The 24,015-nt window shown below is 52.9% G+C and overlaps 1 protein-coding gene across 4 annotated transcripts in view; it reads left to right on the top strand.

Moving 5' to 3' along the window:
• MVB12B (multivesicular body subunit 12B) overlaps nucleotides 1–24,015 on the top strand; it is a 376,259-nt gene that overhangs the window by 141,509 nt on the left and 210,735 nt on the right. For 2 of the 4 annotated variants that reach the window (XM_054689326.1, XM_037493016.2), the window contains 4 exons: nucleotides 11,429–11,591; nucleotides 12,542–12,684; nucleotides 18,353–18,496; nucleotides 21,554–21,645. In XM_054689326.1, coding sequence (XP_054545301.1) covers nucleotides 18,478–18,496; nucleotides 21,554–21,645 — 111 coding nt within the window. In that variant the 5' untranslated portion in view covers nucleotides 11,429–11,591; nucleotides 12,542–12,684; nucleotides 18,353–18,477. Of the gene's footprint in view, nucleotides 1–11,428; nucleotides 11,592–12,541; nucleotides 12,685–18,352; nucleotides 18,497–21,553; nucleotides 21,646–24,015 lie in introns of those variants that run through there. The other 2 variants (XM_054689327.1, XM_037493021.2) reach the window with 2 other exon arrangements.

Below are 24,015 nucleotides of genomic sequence, written 5' to 3'. Positions count from 1 at the left end.
CTGTGTCCTTGAGGACCTTGATGCCTGTTGTGGTGTGTGGTCTGTTTCTCTCCCCTCTGTGGGCTCTTGTAGGGGTGATTTGGGGGGACCTAAAGCTCTGAAACACAGCAATGGCCCTATGGTGGAGTTGTCTCATTCACTGTGTTGGAGCATCAGTGGATCTTTCAATTTGGAAACTTGTGTCTGAGAGTTCTGGGACTTTCTTTTCCTCTTGCTTCTTCCATCATTTCCTCCTGGCCCTTTTCTTCTCTTCTTCCTTCTTTGAACTCCTGATTGCCTCAACTGACCTTTTTTTCATTTCTGTTCCTTTGGGGCGAGGAACAACTACCTGGGAGATTTCTTCGATTTCATCTTTGAATTCTTCTACTTAAATTCTCTTCTAAATCTTACTATTTGATTTTCTGTTGATGTTTTAACTTCTATCATGAGCAGAGCTCTAGCTCCTTCTTCTTTCTTGTAAGGAGTAGACTGTGGAGGTCGCAATACCTTCTGTCACCCCTCTGAGGACTTTAGTGACTGCTTTTCAAGTGGCCTCATGCCACCTCATTGTCTCTGACGCCTCGTTGCCGTTGGTTTGGGCCTCCATGATTCACACTGGGCACCTCCACGACAGTAAACACCAAAAGGTAATGTTGGGTAAGATTTTCACTTTCCTTTCCTATTTAAGGCGGGGCTTTAAACAGCGGGTGAGAAGCCCTGTGTGCAGGGCCGAGCCGGGCAGCCGGTGGGTTTCACCTTCACCAGGCAGTGACCACTTGGAGATGCGGCCGTTTTATCCAGGGACTCGCAAACATTTGTATCCAGAGCCTTGTCTCTGGGATCTTACAATCCTCAAAAATCAAACAAAGCAAAAATCCTCAGAAATCAAACAAAACAAAAACACATCAAAATCAGAACTAAATAAGCTCAAAAATCTTCCCCTCTCCTCCTGGGGACAGATTCCTGGCTGTTGGGGCTCTTGTAGGTCTGAGGCAGAAGGGGCTGGGTGGGGATGGGCTCAGCACTTAGCATGCCTTCACTTTCGCCCCCCTTTGCCAGCGGCTGCCTCTCACTCACCTTCCTCTAGACCCACGCCCCTGGACCTGAGTCCTTCTGGTTTGTTCCTAGACAAAGCATCGAGTCTCCCACTGGGAGTCTCCTGAGGGACATTTGCTCCAGGGTTAGTAACGTAGGCCAGGGAGAGGGTGGGAACCCAGCAGCTCCTTCTGCAGACCCTCAACGAACTCCAACACTGAACATTCACTGTTTCTCTCCACAAACCAACAAACACCAGAGTCTCACTCCCACCCTCTCTTCCAGCTTCTGATCGCATCTCTCATGTCCATTTATAGCAAAACTCATGGAAGGAATTGTCTTCTGTCCAGTGTTCTGTCCAGTATGGTAGTACCTATGGCTGCAGAGCGCTTGAGTGTTGCAAAGGCAAAGTGATAGAGGCTCAGCCTGTAAGAGAAACCAGCATATCTCATTAATAATTTTCATGTTGATTACATGTGGAAGTAAGAACATTTTGTATGTGTTGAGTTAGATAAAATCTATTAATAAAATGACCTCACCTGTTTCTTCCTGTTTGAAGGGTGGCTACCAAGAAGTTGAAAATGCATGTGCAGCTCCCATCCTGCTTGGGCTGGACAGCGCTGGCCTGACCTCCCCTCTCGCTGGACACACTCTGATCTGGCCTCCACCTTGTCTGCTCCTCTGAGGTGGCGCTTTTCAGGTTCCCCAATAGCCGCCATGTTGCTAACCTCCAGTTCCTACAACTCATCTTATTTGACCTGCCAGCAGCATGAGCCACACTGGTCACTTCTCCTCCTCGGGACACTTTCTTCCCCCGGATTCCAGGACACCACACTCCCCTGCCTCTCCTTCCTGCCTCTCTGACCTCCCCCTCCCAGACCCTTTGCTGATTCCCCTCCTCTCCCCCAACTTTAAGTTTTGACGTGCTCCCCGGGGCTCTGGCCTTGGTTGTCTTTTCCTTCTGCACTCATCTCCATGGGGACCTCCTCCATCCTCATGACTTTAAGTACTGCCTGTACCTAGCAGGACACTGGCCCCTGACCTCCCCGCCCAGCAGCCTTCCCACACCAGCACTCCCGACACAGTCCAACCTCAGGGCTTTTGCACTCGCTATTCCTTCAGATGGGGACACTCTTTCCCCTGAATTCCGAATGAGTCACTGTCTTTCCTCCTAAGTCTTTCTTTATTCACCTGTAACCTTCTCAGGGATCCCTCCCTGGCCACTCCAAAACCCCACCTTTTGATTATACTAAGCCCAATAAATAAAAAGGAAAAAAGACAAATACCAGGTGGTTTCGCTCATACAAAATATAAAGAATCAAAGCAAAGGAACAAACCACCCAACCAGAACAGACCCTTGATGTCTGAACCCGGAACGGAGGCCACTGTAAGGGGAGGGGGAGGATTAATGGTGCTTTGGTGGGGGGCATGGTGTGGTCACATATATCTGAGGTGTGAACTTGTACCCCTAAAACATACAGTGTTGTAAGCCAACATTGCCTCAAAAAATAATTGAAGAAAAAGAAAAGAAAATCGCATTCCTCTCCTGTTTCACTATTTACAGCTGGTGTCCCCCTGGAATATGGGCTCCATGAAATCCCAAACTGAGCTCAGCAGGGTCCAATATTTGCCAGATGCTGAAGGAGTGACTGAGGGAACCCCACTCCACCCCATGCCCAGCCCCCTCCTCCCTCACGGATGCCACTCGCCTGCACCTTTTGGGGCTGCTGTGCTTTGAGGAGCCCCTTGTTTCGTCCCCTCTGCTGGCTCCTGGGGTTCATCTTTGTCATCCTCATTTCATTTCCCAAACGCACGTGACCTCTGTCATGTCCTCACATGCTCACTCTGTCTGGGTTGGGGTTGCCATTTTTTCTTCCTTTCATTTTCAGGAGGTTTCAAAAGGAGTAGAAATAAATTTTTTTTTTTCAACCTACCACATTTAGCCAGAAGTCCCAACATAATATTTTGGGAACACCTTTTACCCTTGCTTGTATGAGGTGTGTGGTGTGTGTGTGTGTGTGTGTGTTTTCCCTGTAATTGGCTGTGTGGGATTTTGCTATCCAGGCAGACCATAACTTATTCCATTAATTCCCAGTGCTGGACTATTAAAGTTCTTTCTAATTTTTTGTTGTGATAAAATACTACAAGTCACATTGTTATAATATATCTTTTCCTATCTGTGTGATTATTTAAATTCGAAGGAGTGGATTTTTGGAGGGCAAAAGGCATGCATATTTTTAAGCCTTCTGATACATGTTGCTAAATTACCCTTCCCCAAAGCATTCCAATTTACACTCCTCAGGCAACAACTGTTTGGGAGGGCCCGTTTCTACAGGCCTGTACCAGCAGCCGGTATTATTGTTATTTTAAATCTTTACCAATGTGACAGGTGAAAGTATATATCTCATTGTTATTATAATTTGTATTTCCCTTAATTACTCATGAGGCTGGGCATCTTTTCCTACTTATTAGCCTTTTCTATTTCTTCATCAATTCATGACATATTGTAAGAGATAAACACAGGTTATGTATAACAGGATCCTAAGTTTTTCTAAAAAGTTTGTCTATGCATCGAAAACTCAGACTGGCAGGAAGTGAGGCCCTGATGGTGCTGGTGTCTCGGTGGCAGGATAATGAGTGAACTTATTTTTCAAACTTTCGTGTTTTTTCCAAGTTTTATTCCATGAACATGCACATTTTTGTAACCAAAAATATGATTTTTGAAAATAACGGTAATAATAATGCTAAAATAGCCCGGTGTTTCAAGAATGGAGTTAAGTAGCCAGAGCAAGTCCATGGATCCCTAGAAAAGTTCACTCCAGCCACAGCCCCAAGGACACAGTAGGCAGTAGAAAGTAGCCCCCTCCCCTCGTGATATATTCTGCCTCCAGAAAGGGCAAAGGTGGGCTACTGGGGGTGGGGCAGTGGCCGGTGGGTACCAGGCGCTCACAGGCATCAGTGGGTAATTACATCTCCTTTTAACGCATGCAAATTGTATCAGTATTATTTATATATTCAAAGCCACGGATGAATAATATATGCATTTATGCAGAGGTAATTGCCTTAGCCAGGTTCTTCCTGGGACTTTTATTGTCTCCCCAGATACTGAATATTCAGCTCCCCTCTCCTGCGCGGGAGCTGGGGAGGGGAGCAGAGATAGTGTCTGCAGCCCTGGTCTCCACTGGAAGGGAGGAGGCTGAGCAGAAGGAGGCCCCCGATTTGGAGTATGGGGGCTCAGAGGGGCTGGGGGCCAGGACACTGGACTTCTGATTCTAGCCGACTGCTCCGTGGCACGGGGGGCTGTGGGGGCCTGGGACAGGGCTTGCTTCTGGATCCCCAGACTTGGCCCAGGAATGACACTGGGCGTCTTTCTTTGATGCAAAACTTGCCAGTCCCACGTATCTCCCTTAACCCTGGGTGTTCACCCCAGATCATGCAGCAAGAGCCACTTAAAAGGCCCCCACCTTCTTTGTCCCCTTGGCCGTCTTATTTCTGAATCTCTGAACCTTTGCCTTTTTTCAGCCTACTCCAGCCAGACCCCTCCGGTTTAGACTGTAACCGTGATCTGTCGGGGTGTCCTGGGGATACCTCTACTTGGTACCCTGTGCCCCTCTATTCCCGGCCATTCTCTGGGGGCTGGGTGTGGGCAGGAAGGAGCAAGGAGGTATCTTTCCAGATGTCTTCACTGACGAGGTAGGAATGAGGTCAGACTGCAGTGGGTGAAGGGCACAGTCAAGAGCCAGGACCCACAATTGAGGGAGTGGACCGGAGGCCAGGCATGGCCTTTGGCACCTTGTCTGTGGGTGTCATGCCTAAGGAGACGTCGCTTGGGGAGAAGGGGCTCGGCAGGGCCTGCTGGCTGCCCCCCCCCCGCCCCCATACCCTGACCAGGTGGTGAGCTTATGAGGGCATCACGCACAGACTATTTTAAGAAAATTGATAGAAAGGAAATTAAGACTTTCGATGGAGAGAGAAGTATGCGCTGGGGAAGGTTTTGATGGTGCAGATTTGAGCGTGTATGATGATGGGCTGTGCAGTGAGGGGAACGGCGGGTGGCAAGCCAGGAGAAGTGGGTTTTTGGTGGAGTGAGGCCTTTGGGGAGGTGAGGTGGAAGAGTTGAAATCACAGGTGGAGGTGGGAGGAGAGGCCTGTCTTTGTCTGGGGCTGGGGAGGGGCCACAAGGAGGAGGGTGTGGGCACAAGACATTGTATGGGTTTGGGGGTTGGGAGCAAGGGGAGCTCCAAGCCACAGCTTTGTTCTTTCCACTGACTGTGAGTCAAGGTGGAGGCCTGAGCTTGTGGAGGGAGGAGGCTTAGGAAGGTGTATAAGTTGGAACAACGGTGGAGGGAGTGAGAACGGACTCCAGAACTTTCTCTTGAACCCCTGCTACCAGGCTGTCATGTCCCTGCAGCAGCTTTGCAAGGCCACAGGTCTCAGTTCTGTCTCAGTTCACTCAGACACTCTCTAGCATCTGACACACCCTCACTCCCCCTCCCTAAACTGTCTTCACTTGGCTTTCAAGCTGCTCTTGGTTCATCTCCTACCTCCCTGGCCTCTCCGCCTCTGTCTCTTTTGCTGAGTCTTGCCCTCACCTGAGAAATGTACAAGCTCGGGTCTCAGGCCTCAGTTACCTTCTCTACCCACACTCACTCCAGCGACCCCTTCTGGTCTTAGAGCTTTAAACCCATCATATGGAGACTTGCGGGATTCTGTCTCCAGTCCCCACCCAGCTCCCCGAATTCCAGGCTCATGTATCTAATGGTCCACATGATGGTGTCTCAGGCACCACAAACACAACGTGTCGACAACCACGGTCCCACTGGCCTCTGTGAACCCACGCCTCCCAGACGCACCACACGATCCACGGCAGCTCTGTTCATCAGCTGCTGAGGCCAAAACGCTCAGACTGTTGCTTGGTGTCTCCCTTTCTCTCAGCCCATGTCCAGTCCGTAAGGAAAGCTGTCAGCAATACTGTGAAAACACATCCCAAACCAAGTCACTGTTGACCATCTTGCTGCTGCTGTGCTGGTGTGAGCCCTCGTCCTCCCTAGTGCAGATCACTGGCCTCTCTGCTTCCATCGGGCCCTGCAGCAGCCCAGACATCCTCTCGAAACATCGATCAGACGGTGTCACTTCTTGGCTCCTTCATAGGACCCCACCTCGCTCCCAGGAAAGCCATGGTCTTGCCATGGCTTGTAAAGCCTGATGCGATCTGCTCACAGCCCTTTCCCGCTGATGTCATCTCTTACAAGTCCCCCCTGTGCTTTTTGCTCCAGCCACCCTGGCTGTCACTGCTGGGGCCTGGCCTGGGGCCCTGCTTTGGGTGGTGGGCGGCAGCTGTTGTAATTCGATCATCTTAAAACTCATTTGAGGTGACGTAGTAACCCACCTGCCAACATCACATCAGGAGCGGCCCGGATATGGCCAACTGCACAGCCAGGTCATGCTCCCATCGGGTCAGTGTCTGCTCCGTGACGTGCAGGCCACGGGGGAGCAGAGCGGCCGCTAGGGACACCGCAGATGGCAACGGGGTTGTCATTAGTCAGATAGCAGCAGGGCCCAGGCCCTGGCTTGGGCAAGATGATGGAGGAGGAGGCTGCCTCACTGGAAGAGTGTATTTTTAAAAATTTTATCTAAAAAGTTGCAAACATTGAAAATGCAATGTCTAGCTAACACTCTATATCAGCCAGTTTCAACAGCTAACAACTCAACCAATTTTGTTCCATTGCTATCACCATTCATACCCCTCAATTATTTTGACGCAAATCCCAGACATCATAACATTTTAACCTTAACTATCTTAGTGACATACGGGGTTTATATTTCATCCAGAGTTGCCCCACAGGCAATGACTCTTGCTCTTTACCCCCAGGCTGGGCTCTGAGTCCAGATACTGAGCTGGGGTTGAGGTTTTATGTCCTTGGACACCCCAGCTTGGTTTGTGCCTTGGTTTATCAAAAACTGTTTCCTGTGTTGAGTTTTAGTAATGGGCAGTGTCTTGGGTTCAGTGCTGATCTTTCAGGAAATGAGGTTGGGGAGAGGGCAGCTGAGGGTAGCTGCTCAGGAGAGGGACTTTCAGAGTGCCACACCTGACTGGCAGGGGAAGGCACAGAAGGCAGGGCTAGGAAGCCAGGTAGGCTTCTGAGATCCTTTCCAAAGTGACTTAGAGAAAAACTTGTATCTCAACCTAAATCCCAACAGGTTTTCTAGTAAATGTTGACAAATGGACTCTAAAATATTTATGGAAATGCAAAGGACCTGCAAAGGCCAAGACAAGCTTGTAAAGAGAAAAAAAATTGAGGAATTACTCTAATTTTAAAACTTACTGAAAAGGTATAGTAATCAGGCAGAGGGTCTGGCATAAGGACAGATCCAAGGAATCAACATAATGAAAAAGAGTTCAAAAATAGACTGACATATATATAGAGTCAATTGAGGGGCAAAGACAGCAAGGCTATTCAATGTGAATTGGAAAAGTCTTTTGGACAAATAATGCTGGGACAATTGGGTAATGTATGGGGTTAAAAAAAAAACCCATAAAATGGTACAACTGTAAAGAAAATATAGGGAAAATAAATGCATTACTTTCAGGTAGGCAAAGATCTATTTAAAAAGGACACAAAAAGCACAAACTATAAAGGAAAAATTTAATGAATTGGTTTATCAAAACCGTCTCATTGAGCCACTATTCAAAAAATGAGAAAATAAAAAATATTAGTATGTATATCTAGCAGATGACTTATATTCTTAATATATAAATATGGCTTACAAATCAAGAATAAAAAGACAAAACAATCTAAATAACATTGTTCAAAAACAGAAACTTCACAAAATAAAACGTATGTAGCTGTGAATAAGTGATCAATAACATTAGTCATAAGAAAATGCACATTAAAACCACAGTGATGGGGCTTCCCTGGTGGCGCAAGGGGTTAAGCACCACACTATGAAGCAATCCACAGCCTCTGCAGCACAAGTTCGATCCCCGGCCGGCTACATGGCACAGCAGACCTCTCCTGACTTACCCGGTGCTCCCCTCAGCAGTGTACTTCAGTTAATCTGCCTGTCCTGTTCCCCACTCTGTTTCTGGTGAATCCTCTCACCCCCTGCATCTCTGGCCTGTACCCCAGCTCTTGTGTACATAAACAAATAAATCTTAAAAAAAAAAAAAATAAAATAGCAGTGGTATACCACATTCCCAATAGAATAGCAAAAATTAAAACAATGGACAATATCAAGTGTTGGCAAGGACATGGAGCAATCAGAAAACTTACTTTGCTGGTGAAGGTTGAAAATAGTACAATCTTCTGGAAAAGTTTGGGAGTTACTAAAAAAGGTAAACATACTCTTATTCTACTTTGAAATTTTGCTAAGTGTGTACCCAAGAGAAATTCTTTCTACCAAAAGATTTGTAGAAGCTGTTTTTCATAATTGCCAAACATGGGAAGCAACCCAAGTGATCACCAGTTGGTGATCAGATCAATGCACTATGGTATAGTCCCACGTGGAGTACTATGCAGCAATAAAAATGAGCCAACCATTGAGATAAATCACAAATATGTAGGATATGATTCCATTGACAAGGAAATCAAGAACAAACAAAACTAATTTGCGGCTAAAGAAATCAGAACAGTGGTTGCCTTTGGGTGAAGGGGAGGGTAGCTGGCTGCAACGGGGCAATCTTAAAGATAGGGAAAGTGTTCTGTGTTTGAGCGGTGATTCCATGGGAGGGCATTTATCAACACTCAAGGATTGTGTACAGGAAATATGTGCGCTTTATTGTATGTAATTCCCTCCTCCCGCCAAAGCTTTCGGTTCATTCATCCAACCTCTAGTTTTAGAGGGGCCCTGGGACGCAGGGAAGGTGAGGGACTGGCCTAAGGTCACACATCCAGTTGGGGGCAGGAGAAGAGCTGCCCACGGCCACCTCTGACCTGCTCTCCCCTCAGCTGTCCCCAGGCGGGAGAAAGAAGAGGGAGGAGGCAGAAAGAAGGCATGGGGTAAAGAGAAGCACCCCCCTCCCGCACCCCCACCCTCCCGCCGCACCCCCAGGCACAGCTGTCCACAAAGCTGCGGAGAGGCCTCTGCACCCTGGACAGTGTAGGACGACTCGGGCAGCGCCCTTCACCCCACTCCCCACCCCCAAGGCACTGCGTGGCGCACTGAGAGGGGGCACAGAGACGGGAACAGCAGGATGGGGGTGTGGGGGAGGAAGCCTGGGGGGTGGGGAAGCCGTGAGGAGAGAGGCGGCCGAGCCCGCGCCCCAGCGGACCCGTTTGCCCCTAAATCACGCGGCCGCATGAATAATAAATAAGGACCGCTCGGATCCTTAATAGTAGTCGCATGTCTTATTAAACTAATATTTCACAAACTTTTATTCTCCCTGTGGTTGGAGGTCGGGAACAAAGCACCCCTCACCCGGGCCTGCGGCGGGGCTGGGGGGCCTTGGGCGGACCCCTGCAGCACATTTGTTTGCACGTTGACCGTCTTCTTCCTCAGTGCTGGGGGCCCCCCAGACCGGCATGGGAGCCGGGGGACAGACACCTAAACAGCTGCTGTCCTGGGGGGACCAGTGTAGGAACCAAGTGATGCAGCAGAGGCCTGCGCCCTGGGAGCAGGGAGGAGGTTCTCCGCGCAGGCCTGGAAGGCTTCTCGGAAGCGGAGACCTTGTGCTGCGTCCTGCTGCATCCCCCAGGGTGGGCAAGGCAGCCCTTGCGGCCGAGGGAGCAGCGGGCACAGGGAAGCCGCACTTCCACCACCAGCCTGTGGCACCGGCTCTGATGGGAGCTGCCAGCCCTCTGCAGGAAGCCGGGATGGCCCCGGGGACCACGAGGCCTTATCCAGCAGCAGAAAGGGTAGGGGGACCTGGGGAACCTAAGCCCAGGGTAGCCAGGGAGCCCCCCAGCCTCTGTGAGTCAAGGCCGTAATTATCTGGGCTCAGTTTGTGGAGTCCCAACAGGACAGGGCTGTTGAGGGGGTGATCTGGATGAAAGCACATGGTGGGTGCCAACAGAAGTCCGCCCCCTCGTTGGCTTCATGCCTTGAAGCCACAGTTGTCCTCGCATCCCACCCACTGCTCAGAGGCTCCAGCGGATGGTCCCTGGGTACCAAGTCCCCAGGTGCCCAGCCTCGCTGCACCACTGCTGGAATTCCCCCTCGGCCCCTCTGCCTGCCTGCCTCAGCTCCACCACTGTGTACCCGCAAGGGACTGACACCCCCAGGCGCCAGACTCTGGGCTGGACGCATGCGAGTCTCTGCCTGAGGACTCCGGGTCTTCCCCACCTCCTGAAGGGTCAGCCCCATAGGTCCAGCGGCACTGGGCAGGGGGTTCAGGCCCAGCTGGGCAGGTCCCTCCAGGTTTGTCGTTCCCTCCAGTGGCTCGTCTCTGCGAACCCCAACACTCTGTCTCCAGCCCAAACCACTGTGCCCAGCATCAGCCCGCCTCCAAGGCCCCCTGACATGACACCTCCTGGCCCTCTGACTCCACCTGTCCCGAAACCATTACGTCCCCACCTGTCCCGAAACCATTACCCTGCCACACTGCCTCCTCCATACGAATGCCAGCAGCTGCCTTTGCTGATGGGGTCAGGATGTGTGGCTTCTACCCCCACCTCTCCCACCTCAAATCCTGCCAGTCCTGCCTCTGGACTGGCTTCCCAGCCTTTCCTCTCCTCGCTTCCTGCTCTCACTGGCTCCATGCAGGCCTCTGTCACCTGGGCTGTCGCCCCAGACCCTCCACTGGTCTTCTGCTTCTGCTGCCTCCCAACCCCATCCGTTATATGTGCTGTCAGATTAATCTCCCAAGTACTCAGGTCCAACCTCAGACGGCTTGTGTGGCTCTCCACTGCCCGGAAATAAAACTCGGCTTGAGTAACCTAATGTGCAGTGCCCTCCCCACTCAACAGCTAGTCCTGATCCACGATTCTAAAGAGTTCCCTCTACACTCACACACGCACACACGCACGCACGCACACACGCACGCATGCTGCGGGGCATTAGAAAAGTACAGACCCATGATCTGCTTTTCTTGGCTTGAGCTGTTGAACTTTCTGAGCTGTCTCACCTATAAAATAGAAAAACTAAATGAAAAATGAGTTAGCTGCTGTTTGATATGATGTTGTATGAGTTTCAACAACTCAGTTTGGATTCTAGAATAGGATATAAAGGGAGATCTGTTTGCCCTAAGAGGAGGAAGTGGTCAACCAGGAGAACGCCGGGTTGGCTGGGGGACCGCAGCCGCGGGCCTGTGTCTGGGGGGGCGCCGGGCCTGTAGGTCAGAGCAGTGGGTGGAGAGCAGGCATCTGGACTCTGAGAAAGGGGTGATGAGCTCTCTTGGGACACACTTGCAGACAAAGTGGAAAAACGTGGATGGATGAAGTGTCAAATGACTGATGGTCAGCCTGTGTCCACCCAGGGCGTCTCCCGTGGCATGCCCCCGACTTGGCCTGGCTCAGCTGTGGTCTCCGTCCCCTGTGTGTGAGCAGAGACACCTTCGCTGGCCCCACGGGGTTGAGGGAAGAGAGCTGTGCGGGCTCAGAGCCAGGGCCGAGGGACAGCGGAGTCATAACCAGACGCAGGTACTGGGGACCCGTATGGGCACTTATATTTGGAAATGACTCCAAGGAGAGAGTCCTTGGTCACCCAGTGTGTATGTGTGTGTGAGGGGGTGCCGGAGAGGGAGGATGATGACAGCAGCACCCAGCAGAGCAGCTTCTCCTTTGCCATGAAGCCCCCTATGCACACAGAGGCTCTGTGACCCTGGAGCACGCGGGGCTTGGGCCAATCAATGGATCCCTACAAGGTCATGGTCACTGGGCCCAGGCCCAGGCCACGCAGCTCTGTCTGTCCCTTCCCCCATCCCCATGGTCCCTGTCGCTCTAAGAGGCTTCTGTTGGGGCAGCAGCTTAAACATCCTGTAGACCAGAAGCTCCCACACATTTTATTACCTGGAACAAATCATGGAGAAGGAAGGGGAGTCACCCCTCAACCCTGGGGCAGCCCTGGTGCCTCCCCAAGAAACTCCAGGTCTGGAAGCAGAGTTTGAACACTGCGTGCATCTAGGGCGAAGGGAATAATTCGACCCCATCTGCCCTGCTTAGCACAGAGTAGGTCTCTGGCTCTGCCTTGCCAAGCCCTCCTGGCTGGAGCTGCCCAGGGAAGCAGCCAGCGCTAGGTGAGGACTGAAAGCGCCTTCCCAGGAGGAATATTCGAGCAGGTGGGAGTGGTTGCAACAGTGATCAGAAAATGGGGTGGGTGACGTCGCTGAACTGGAGTGGCAGCGTGTGCTGGCGCTCTCTGAGGAAGGACCTTCTTGGAGTTAAGGGTTTCTTGAGGGTGGTAGTAAGTTCCCTGTCCCTGGAGGTAGCCAAGTTAAACTTGGGGTACATTGGGGGGGATGCACGAGGCCTTCAAAGGTCCTTCCAATCAATCTTGAAACCTATGATGTTTGTGCATAAACTGTGCTGCCCTCTGGAAAACCTTTCTGTGTAATTCTACCCCCGTCTCAAATCAAACCCCACTTCTGCAGGGAGTCTCCCCCCAACTGCCCAGTCGGATCTCATCTCATTCTTGCCTGGAATTCACTGTAAACCAGACACCATGTCAAATGGCAACGAATTGAAGCAAATGGGATTGTATGCAATGGACTTGACACAGGTTTATCCAGCACTGGTGAGTGCCGGGCCCCGGGCCCTTGGGGCACAGATGTCCACCTGCGTAAGCCTCTTAGTCACCATTGGCCCAGGTATCCTGTGGGCTCCTCCTTCCAGGTGGGGAGCCAGGCACAGGAGCCGAGTGACCCGCCAAGGTCTCACAGGGGGGCCAGGGCAGCGCTGGGATGTGAACCCAGGCGGGTTCACTCTGGAGTCCATGCTCTGAGTTCCTTACTCAGGGCTGCCGGCAGGATGGAACGAGAATCCAGCCCAGAACTGGCACGCAGTGGGCACTCGCGGGGCTGCCCTTTGCCACTCTGCCGTCTCTTTGTTTCCATTCACCCTCCTGCCTCCCCAGTTCTGTTGTTCTCCATGTCTCGTCTCTGGCTTTGTGTGCTTCCCCCGACTCCCTCCTCATGTCTGGCTGCTGTCGACTGTCCTCATAATTTCCTTCTCCCGCCTCTGCCCTGGCTCTTGCTCTGTCCCTGTCTGTCATTCTGTCCTCCTCTCTCTGCACTGCTGCCCCTTCCCGCCAGCCCCTGCCCGTGCACCCACCGCCACGGCTCCCATGTCCCCAGGCTTCCCGGCGCCTCCTTCCGCAGCGCATCCTTTGTCTTTACCGCCCGCCCCGGGTCTCTCTCCCTCTCCCTCCATTTAAGAGCCAGCGTGTTAGTGGACAGGGCAGTGGACTGGAGGCCACTCACCAGTGACCCGTCTCTGCGATCACCTCATTATTTATCACCAGGGACACCAGTGTTTCCATAAATTACCCCGACTTGGAGCCGCCTGCGCCGGAATCAATAGTCGCCTCTCGCCTAATACCCAATTATTAATAACCACGGGGGAAGGGTGGCCAGACATGGCCAGACATGGCACCTTGGGCCCACGCCTGCGGGGAGGGGTGGGTTGGGACGGAGCTGACCCCCTGCTGGGAAATGCCAGCACAGGGCAAGCAGTGGGGACCTGAGGAGGAGGCAGGGACCCTGCTCTCTCTCCAGCACGGGGCAGTAGAATCAGAGACGTGATTCCAATGAGGTCGGAGGGGAGAGGCAGAGCCCGTCTCCAGGCGCCTCCAGTCTGAGGACAGAGACAAACTGTGCCCTCCAGTCTGCCCCTCCAGGTCCCACCAGGGACTCCAGGGATAAGGGGGCAGCTTCCTCAGGGAGGGGAGCTCACCCTACCCCTCGCACGCAGACTGGGGGCTGCCAGAGGCGAGGTACGGGGTGGGGGGCTTTTGGTTCACTCATGGCACTGGGGTCAGCAGGTGACCTGAGCCCTCAGGTACCTCTGGGTAAATAGTTGAGCACACAGGAGCTGGCACTTGGTGGAGGAGGCTTGTGAGAAAAAGCTGTCATGGCAGAGGGAGGGACAGGGTACTCTGAGTGGGTAGCCACCTGGTGGAGCCTGAGGCTGGGGGCTGAGGGGTAGGGAAGTGGGCAGGTCCCTGCAGGTGATGACAGGGCAGGGCAGGGGCCAGAGCTGGGGGAGGCCAAGGCGTAGAGGTCCCTGCCCTGGAGCATCCTGATAACCAGACTTCCTCTGTCAACCACTGGCTCTCATTGCGCACAGAGGCCAGTCAGAAACACACGCGTGCCCGCCCGCGCTCAGCTCAACAGTCACAGAGCAGACAAGGGACACCTTAAGAAACAGCAGGGAGGCAGAAAGAGGCACCCAGTCAGACATGCACCTATGAGGCACCAAGACGCCGCACCACGGACACCCGTACAGAGATACAAAGACACACAACAGGCATGGACATAGGTGGGTGCACCCCACCCCCCCACAGAGACACACGCACATGCCTGCACCTACACGTGCAGACTCCCCCAGACATGCCGCGCACTCAGGTGCCCACACACACTGGCACAGTGCACGTTCGCAGTCCATCCTGCACTCACACCCTTTTGTGCACACCGTAGGGTGGGGGAGGGGTGCACACACGCCCCACTCTCTCTTGCTCACAGGCCTCTAAGGGCGGCTTGCTGGAGCTGGGCTGAGGCTTCTGCTGCTCTGGAGCCCAGTTGGTGCCAACACTGCCACCGTGTGGCTGAAGGGGCTCAGCGCGCAGCCGGTGAGGCTGGCAGGCCAGGCCAGTGGGGACGAGAGAGCAGAGGGACAGCACCCAGTCTAGCTCCTTTGGTCTTGTGGAACCAGCTGTCATTTGACCACTTCCCAGCGACACCAGACATGGCTGTGGAGAACTGGGGTCAGACTGCGTGGCAGTGGGAAGCAGCTACTAGGGGTCTGCTCTGTCCACCTGGCAGGGTTTGGGTGGCCGCCCTCAACCTGTGTCTTTGCAGCCTGTGACTGTGCCAAGTGGTAGGCAGGTAGCCCACACACTAGTGTAGATCAGGTGCCAAATTCCTTAAGCTCTGTCAGAGAGACTGGGGTCAGATCCAAGGGCAACTTCATCATTCATTTGTTCATCAGCATTTATTGAGGTTCCATTCTGTGTCCAGGCACCGTGCTGGGTGAACCAGTGGTCAGCACTGTGTGGTGAGCATATCTTAAATGGAAGAGGTAACACAATAAATATTTATTAGGTTGAACTACAGGAAAGTGCCCTTAATGGAGAAATGGTCAGTTTCCTATGATCCACCGTAGGGATTATAAGTATATGCATGTCACAAAATAGGACAAAGGTGCTTGACTTGGGGAAGGGAATGTCAGAGAAGGCTTCCTTGATGAGGTGAATCTAAGTTGAACTTGGAAGGCTGAGTGGAGATCAAATAGCTAATGGCAGTGGAAGAGCAGTGCAAAGACCCTGAGGCAGGAGGAAGCTTGTCTATTGTAGAAACCAAGAGCTTAGGCCCAAGAACTAAAAGGTAAGGGGTGGGTGGAGCTGGAGGAATTTGGGGAACCACACTTCCCAGCAGAACCCTTTACATGCCATATTCAGGACTTTGGACTTATTCCCAAGGGCCCTAGGGAGACTCTCGCCACAGGTCATCAGCAGAGAAATGTCACAGTCAGCTTGGTGGTCTGAAAAGCTCACTCTGGCTACAGAGAGGAGGAGGACAGGGCAGGGGGCAGGAAGTCAGGGTGAGAGGTGGTGGTGGAGAAGTGAATGGAGTTGAGATCCTGGTCCAGTCACCCTGAGTCCATTTTGTCCTCTGTTAAATGGAGCTGTAATTTCTACCTGGCATTCTTGCCAGGTGAAATAAAAAAAAAAAAAAAGAATATAAAGCATTTAATAAGTGCTTAGCACATAGTGAGGGTTCAGCAAATGGCAACTGTGAGTCCTTATCTTCTTATTAGAAACTCAAAGCCCCTACCTCCCCAACTGTGTCCCACAGGGCCAGGCTCACTGATGGGGCATAGATGTTGTCACAGACCCTGAAGGTCTTTGCCACCCCCCACCCCCACCAACTTATGTGCTAGATTTCCCCAGGAGTGGGTTTTCCTTGGGAGAGTGGCACCTGTGAGGACTATGCCCAGCCCCTCCATCCTCTCAGATGCTGGGCAGAATCAAGGAAGTGTCATTTTCTCCCTTGTACAGTTGGGGAAACCGAGGTGCTGGGAGATGACCTCACACACTGAGTAGCTACTCTGGGACTTGAAACCATGGCCGACCCCCAAATTATGCTTTTTATTTTTTTCATCTCAGGTGAAGCAAGTGGAATCACACATATCTCCACTCTAGGCAGGGTATTCACCAAGTCTGTCTCCTGACTGGTGGTTACTAAGAAATTGACAGCTGTCAGCCATTCCCAGAGCCTGGCTGTGCACCAGGTTTGGTGACAGGACCCGGTACTGGAGAACCCACAGGTGGTTCAGTGACAGCTGCTGTCCTTGGGGGACATGTGGGCTTGTCATAGCCAGCCCCCCCCACCCCCACCGGGCAAAGAGCTGTGACTCTCCCAGTCAACCTTGCTGATTAGAGGAATTTATCTTAGGGAAAATAAGGACAAGGGTCTATAAATGTGTTTGTATCAGAATGATAATAAAAAATTCATGCCCTTTAGTGAGGGTAAATATATTATCATATATCAATTTAATGGAATACTATGCAGCCATTAAAATCGATGGTGTGATATTAATTTATTGAGGTGGAAAGCTGGCCAGGCTTTGTTGTTCAGATTTTTTTTAAGTAAGACCGTAAAATCATATTCATAGAGATTCCCATTTTGTAAAACATAGCTCTACGCTCCTATAATATTTTCTTGATTCTAAGATGTACATATATTTTACATTTTAACATCTTTGAAATGTGGATGTGCATTGCAATTAATATGTAGTTATTTTCTCCCTAAAAGCGGTATAATTAAATCAGTGATGCATTCTGCAATCAGCGTTGTCCTAGAATCAAGAAAACACGTGCACATATATATACATGAGAAGCTCCAGAAAGATATAAACCAAAATTTAAGTCATTAATTCTAGGTGGTTTTCACTTTCTTCTTTAAACCTTCCTCTACTGCCTGAAATTTCTAAACTGGGCACAAATTATTTTTATATTCAGAGAACCAAAAAGCCCTACTTCCACATTTGAAAACAAAACAAAGGCTCCGCTTAAAACAGCCCAAGCTTCTCAGACAAGGCAAACCGGAATAATGGGTCACCAGCGCCCCCAACACAGGCTGGAGGGATACAGGAGAGGGGAAGTCAGGAAGGCTCTGCAGGAGGGGGTGGTGGGAGCGGGGTGTCCTCAGACAGGGAGGATTTGGGTAGATGGAGAACAGGTTGCGAGCAGCAGGTCGGGGAGACAGCCTAAGGTGCTACCTGGGGATCCAAGCCATCCCCGAGACTGGAGTGATGGGGTGTCTGGAGGTCAGGCAGGCAACAGCAGTGGTGATAGCGACAGTGAAAAAAGTCACATAGCTACCATCTATTGAGTGCTGGGTTCCTTTCCAAGGACTTCACATGCGTCTGCTTATTGTTATGGGATGTATCGTTACACCTCCTAGCCCCCGGATTTACGGGCTGAGCTTTCAGTCTTCCGTACTTTAGAGTAGGACTGTATTTGGAGATAGGGTCTCCCTGTCCTGTGTTTATGTAGAGATGCAATCAGCGAATGAGATGGGGTCTTCAGAGAGGTAATTGTGTTAAAATGAGGCCACTGGGGCGGGCTCTAATCCAGTGTGACTGACATCCTTACGAGAAGAGGAGACTAGGACAGAGTTTACAGAGGGAGGACCACATGGAGACATGGAGAGGGTAGGAGGGGGGGATACGCCTTCTACAAGCTAAACAGGGAGGTGTTGGGGGAGCCCCCCCTACTGACACTCTGAGGTCAGGCCTCTCCCTTGGGGAAGTGTGAGAACGTAAACTTTTGTTTAAGCCCCTGAGAGTGTGGTAGTTTGTTACAGCCACCCTAGGAAAATGAATTCTCTTGGCTCGCCCACAGCTGACTACCCGTATGAGCAGGCATGCTTATGATCTTACGCTGTGTGTAAGGAGCTGCCTGAAAACTTAGTGGCACACGCATTTATTGTGTGCTAGGGCTGACAAGGTCAGCTCCCCTCAGCTGCACATGGCCTGGCTGGGAGAGATGGCTCACGGACGCCAGCCCGTTGGTGCCACTGTCCGTTGGAACCTACAGTGGCCTCTGCATGAGACTGCCTGGCTCCCTCACAGCATGGCCGCCAGATTCCACGCCAGCTGATCCCAGGGGACAAAGGGCATGTGGGTGGAGTTCTTCTCACCTAGCCTCCTCACATAGTATCACTTGTGCTGTATCTGTCAAGGCAGGGACAAAGGTCCACCCAAGTGCCAGTGGTGAAGCCTCATCCCCACCTTTCCCTGAAGAGCCATGACGCTTGCAAGAAGAGCTTGTGGGGCCCGACATCACCGTAGCTGACATCTGTGGAAAATGCAGCCTCTGGTAGCAGGTAATATTGTTATCCCCATTTTACAGCCGAGGAAACATAGGCAGGGAAAGAATTTAAGTGACAGGCTAAGCTCTAGCTGGCCAGGGGTGGCGCTGGGTAGGTGGGCGCTGAATCCTGAGGCCTGGAGTGCAAGTTCAAGGTTTAGGTTTAAGGTAGGTGCGCCATGGGGAGCCATGGAGGTTTTGAAGCAGTGACACCATGAGGTCTGTGTTTGGGGAAGATCATTCTGGCTGAAGAATAGAAAGGGGGAGGAGTGTGTGGAGGTGATGAGTAGGCTGGGGCCACCGTCCTGGGAAAAGCAGACAGCGTTTGGGGGGCGGGTGGAAGGAAGGGCCAGTCGCCACCCCTGGACAGGAGGGTTCCTGCGTGGATACTGCACTTCCCCTGCCTTCAGCGGGCCCTGGACTCCACGCTTCTTCCAAGAGCCACACCTCACCGGAACCTCGCATGTGCTCCGCCGAGCCCCCCACCTTCCAGGCGTCCCCCCAGCTTCCGCCAGCGCCTCCCCCGCGCCCACCTCTGCGGGCTTTGAGCTCCTGCGTGAAGCTGCCGCAGAGCAGGAGCGAGTGAGTGAATGGGAGACGGGTCTCCAAGAAAAGCATCCTAGTGAGCTGAGGGGATACACCTTCGATGTAAAAATGCAAGCACAGCCGTCTGGGGGGGCAGGTTAGCACCTGGAAGCCCGCGACGCGCAGCGCCTGGAGTTTGAGGCACCCCCAGGAGGGGGCGCAGTAGAAAGGAGGAAACCTGAGTTGGACGGAGCGCTGATTGGGCGCAGCGGGTGTCAATCACGCAGCTCCTGGGGCGGGGCGCGCGCCGGGTTGGGGCTTGGGGTCCCTTGGACGCGAAGGCCCGCGCCACGTCTGACCGTCGCGGCACCTCGAGGACGTTACTTCGCTTGCAGTTGCGTTTTTCTCAGTTCCAAAGTGGGGCTGACGGGGGCGCCCCCCCGGGGGCCCCATAGGTGACCCTCATTCCTGGAGCTTTGGGTCCCATGGGGGGGTGTCCCAGACCCGGGGGGGGGGCTCAGATGCGAGCCGCTCACCTTTCTGCTCTCAGCCCGCCTTCTCCAGGGCGGGACTGCGCCCCAGGGCGCAGCTGGGGTCCGCTGGGGAAGAACTGGGGGTTCCCTGGGAGCTGGTAAGCTGCTCCATGGGGCTGCCCCAGAGAGAAGGCGGGAGCAGGGCAGGCAGGGGGTCTGGCCACGCAGGAGAACCAGCGAGGCCGCAAGGACAGGGCAGGGGTGAGCTGGGGCCCCGGCCCCCAGGCTCCAGGCAGGGGTGACATCTGTGTTGAGCCCACACCTGCAAGTGCCGGGACCACGCCGAGTCCTTCCGCGCTGACCTCACAAACCGGACACAGGAAGCCAGTGGCCCCACCCAGGCCAGGTTCCAGAATGCGCCCTTCATCCCACACCACTCAGCCTCTGGGCCGACTTGGAGGGGGCAGACGGGGACACGTTGGCAAGGCAGACTCCAGCAGGGGCATCTTGGGGGCAGAGAAAGGTGGGGTGCCCTCACCGATGTCCCTGCCTCTGCTTGTATACCTGCTGGTTGTGGTCCCCATAACTTTCCCCTGAACCTCTAAGGAGGAGGGGAGACCCTGGCTGAACAAACACAGGTGAGGAGGGACACGGCACAGACGCTGGCTCCTGGGCGTTGCGCTTTCTCCCTGGGAAGAGACTTTCAGTTTGCAAGGCCCCCCGCTCTGTGGCCGAGCATGACCTGGAGTGAAGTTCCTGGTTCTCTGGTTCAGAGCTCTGAACACGGCTCTGGCTTGCCTCTGGGTTTCAGGTTGAACATACCCCCATCTTTCGCCTCGTGATCTCCCACCAGCATCCCTGCTGGCCCCCCTTGGCCCCTCGGCCAACCTGATCAGAACTGGAAGCTCCTTTGGTGCCAGCAACGAGCCCCAGATTTGGCTGTGCTGCCCTAAGGCCATCAGCAGCCCGGCAGGGCCCCAGCCTTGCCCATACTCTCTCCAGCTGGCTCAGCTCAAGGCCAAGCTCTTACAGCCCTTTGGACACTGGTTCAAACAGCTCCCCATCCAGTGGCCTGGCCAGAGGCCAGGCCAGGTCCTGAACGATGCCCCAGTGGCGCCCCCAACACAGCATGTCCAGAGGCCCCATGCCCCGCCTTCTCCCCAAACCTGCCTCCTCCCTTTTCTGTTGGATTTGACATTCACCCCATGGCCCAGACTCCCTGGACCCCCCGCAGCCCTGCCTGGGGACCCAGCCCGGGTTCCAGCTGGCTGGCGAGCCCAGCCAAGCATCACAGCTCCCGCGACATCCCTGAGTGACAGGAAACAACTCGCTCCTTCCAAGAGGCGAAGCTCTGACAAACACTCACTAGGAAATAATAAAGTGGCAAAATAATTCTGCATCGGACACACTTACCAGAGCAGAAAGCGTCTGTGGAGGAGACAACATCTTGTACCATCTATCTTCCTTAAATCCCCACGCTGTGACAAAGTGGAGGGCAAAATCATGATGAATGATCGGACACATTTAGCCAGTACCTGTGCTCTGTAACGAGCGCGGCCCGGGAAAGGGGCGCTAATGAAGATCTGTGCCCCCCGCCCCAAACCGGGCCTCGTCGGAAACAAGTCTTTATTACGAAACTGGCGCCTGGTCTCCATACCGGGGAGGAGGGAGGCAGGAGGTGTGACATGAATTAACGCTGGCACCTGCAGGGTCAGCCCAGCCCTGGCTGGCGTGCAGAGACAAACGGGTTCGGCTCCCGCCACCACCCTGCGTCTGGTTGACAAGGCGCCAGTCGCCTTGCGATTGTGCGGGAACACGCCTCGGTTTTGTTCCTACCCGGCCCGCCATCATTTATTCTGCTGCCTCATTTGAATATGATGAATACTGTAGTCCTTTATTTGTTCACAACAACCAAATAATTGTAGATCCGTGGGCTTCGGGGCAATTAATCACATTTTTCCCTCCACCAATCCACTATAAACATGACATTGAACAATAAAGTACATTAACCTCTGCTTTGCACAAAACTTTGCTTATTTAAACACTGCAAGGTTATTTGTTTTCCTTCTTGCCAGGCCCCTGCCACGAGGGAAGGGTGGTCTGGAGAGAAGGCCCACCTCGTACCATCCAAACCACGCCGGCCCATCCTGGCCCCCGGCTCAGCCAGGTAGGTGGCAGGGAGCAAGCAGGTGTGGCTGCAAGTATGACGGCGGGCATCCCAGGGCAGGGCTGGTGATTGTGAACATGTGGTTGTGCATCATGTGCTGTGGGTATACTGGTGTGTTACATGTGTGCTCAGATGCGCACATATGACTGTGTGAGCCTGCTCTCAGCGATTCTGAGCACAAGGCCCAAGAGAGTGTATCTGTATAGGTGTATAGGTGTGTGCCGTGTGCACATGTGTGTGCATATATATGTTTGTGTGTATAAGCATTCCTGCGTCACATGCATGGCCATTTTAACATACGACTGCAGATTCTTTTGTGTTTATCCCATCGAGAGGCGGAATCCATGTCCTCCCCTCCTTGAATCTGGGTAGACTTGCCACTGTTTTGATGACATGAGTATCACAGCCAAGGATGGCTCATATATTTCCAACTTGAGAAACCGGAAGCAGAGTCACCATCAGCCAAGATGGAGACGGCTGTGGGAGGAGCGGGCCTGGAGTCGGGACGCCTGCATGGGCGTGGGGGTACCTGTGTGTCATTGTATGCATTATGTGTATGGGAGCATGTGCGTGTGTGTGTCTGTGAGCCTCTGCTTGTACATTTGGATGCACCACAGGCTCCATCGGGCCTGTGTGTGACCTTGTGTGTCTGTAGATAAGCATTTTTGTCTTTAGGAAGAGCCTGTGTGGGCATCTGCCTGTGTTTGCACGTGCATGTTGGGGGGGGGGTGACTTTGTTGGGGGAAAGATGTCCTGAAGAAACTCCACAGATAGGTTTTATGGACCCCTTTCCACCCCAGACCAAAGAGACCAAGACACCAAGGACTACAAATCCCATAATGTCATCACCACCGAAGGGAGGATTGCTGGGAACTGAGGGTGGGGTTAAGCAGCCAGGCTTGGGATATAACCAGACATGTAGGTCTTGGGGGTGCTTGGATTTTCGCTGGCTTTCTGCATGCTTTTGGGGATCCAGATCAACGGAACTGGCAGGACATATTCACCAATTTCTCTCTCTCCCTGAGTTATTCATTTCTTCACCCCACCTTTTTGTAAATAAATCCTTTCTTACCCTTTTTGTTTGTACTTGTGGCTGAATTCCATTAAAGATCCCTTTAAAGCGCAGGGGTGAGGACCCGCAGTCAGGCCAACCCATTTCACATTGGGGTTGCCCTGTGGCAATGTCTCTGTGTGTGTGTGTGTGTGTGTGCACCTGCCTGAGGGTGGTCTGCGTGTGCACCCCCATAGGGGGCTGGTTCAAACTGTGCCTAGTGCTCCAGCAGGGGCAGGCCAGCCTCCTGCCAGAAGGCTTGTTTTGGGTGTGTTGGGTGGAGGAGCTTCCAGCACTGTGCCAAGAAGCTCCCAGAAGCAGCACCGTGGGCTTCCACGGAAGGGGCTGAGCACCAGCCACACAGGTAGGTGCCCCTGGGCCAACTACGGATTGGCCAAACGGATTGGGCAGCTCCACAGACGGAATATGGAAGCCTTCAAAAATGGCATCTTCAAGAAATAGTTGAATATTTGGGAGACTGCTCGCCTAGTAATGAAACATGTAAAAGGAGGGCCTTCACAAAGAAAAGGGAAGCCATTGGACACACACGCCCTCCACACACAACCTCCAAGCCTCTTGGCCTGGGACTGGTGCCTGAGCCACAATTTTCCTCCCCACTGGGTTGAGAGGAGCAGCTGCCCCTCCCGCTGGGGAGGCGGCCCCTCCCCCCACAGGAACCACCTGTCATCTCAGTGGCTGACAGCAGGGTAAACGTGGCCCCCTGGCTAGAGAGGGCTGATAAAATCTGTGTGGGCCTGCGACTCCATTGATCTGGGGAGCCCTTGTCTATTCCGATCTTTTGCTCTAGAAGAAAAGATAATCTTTGCCCCAGAGCTCTATTAACCGCCCCCAACCTCTGTCACAATAGCCCGAGGAGATCTGGACCTCTTCTTGGTTGCGGTGGACATCCCAGTGACCTGTTAGGCCACGGATGTTGCACAGGGTGTGTGCGTGGATTGATTATGTAAATGGTGTTGTGGACCATTGTCGTCCTCATATTTTTTCTGTCGGCACTGAGATTTTCAGATCTACCCATGTTGTTTTGTGTCTGTGTCATCCTCTGGTTCCTTATATTAGTGAGGCTCAACCCAGATTGCGACATACCTCTCTCCTCCACCCACAAGCCTGCCGCACACGTCCTTGTAGATTTCCCCTTGCCACGTATGGGAAGTTTTCAGGGTGCTAGGGTAGTGTGTGCTTAATTCGCCTAACTAGCTTGGGACAGTTCTCCAACATGGCTTTACCAGTTTGCACCCCCACTGGCCACATATGAGGGAGCCCACCTTCCTCACTTCTGCCATTAATTGGTATTAGCCAGC

This window comes from Talpa occidentalis, unplaced genomic scaffold, assembly GCF_014898055.3.
Source record: "Talpa occidentalis isolate TD23 unplaced genomic scaffold, MPIMG_talOcc4v2.1 talOcc4.7, whole genome shotgun sequence".
Lineage (NCBI taxonomy): Eukaryota > Metazoa > Chordata > Mammalia > Eulipotyphla > Talpidae > Talpa > Talpa occidentalis.
Note: the sequence above shows the minus strand (reverse complement) of the source record. Positions and strands in the feature narration are given on the sequence as shown.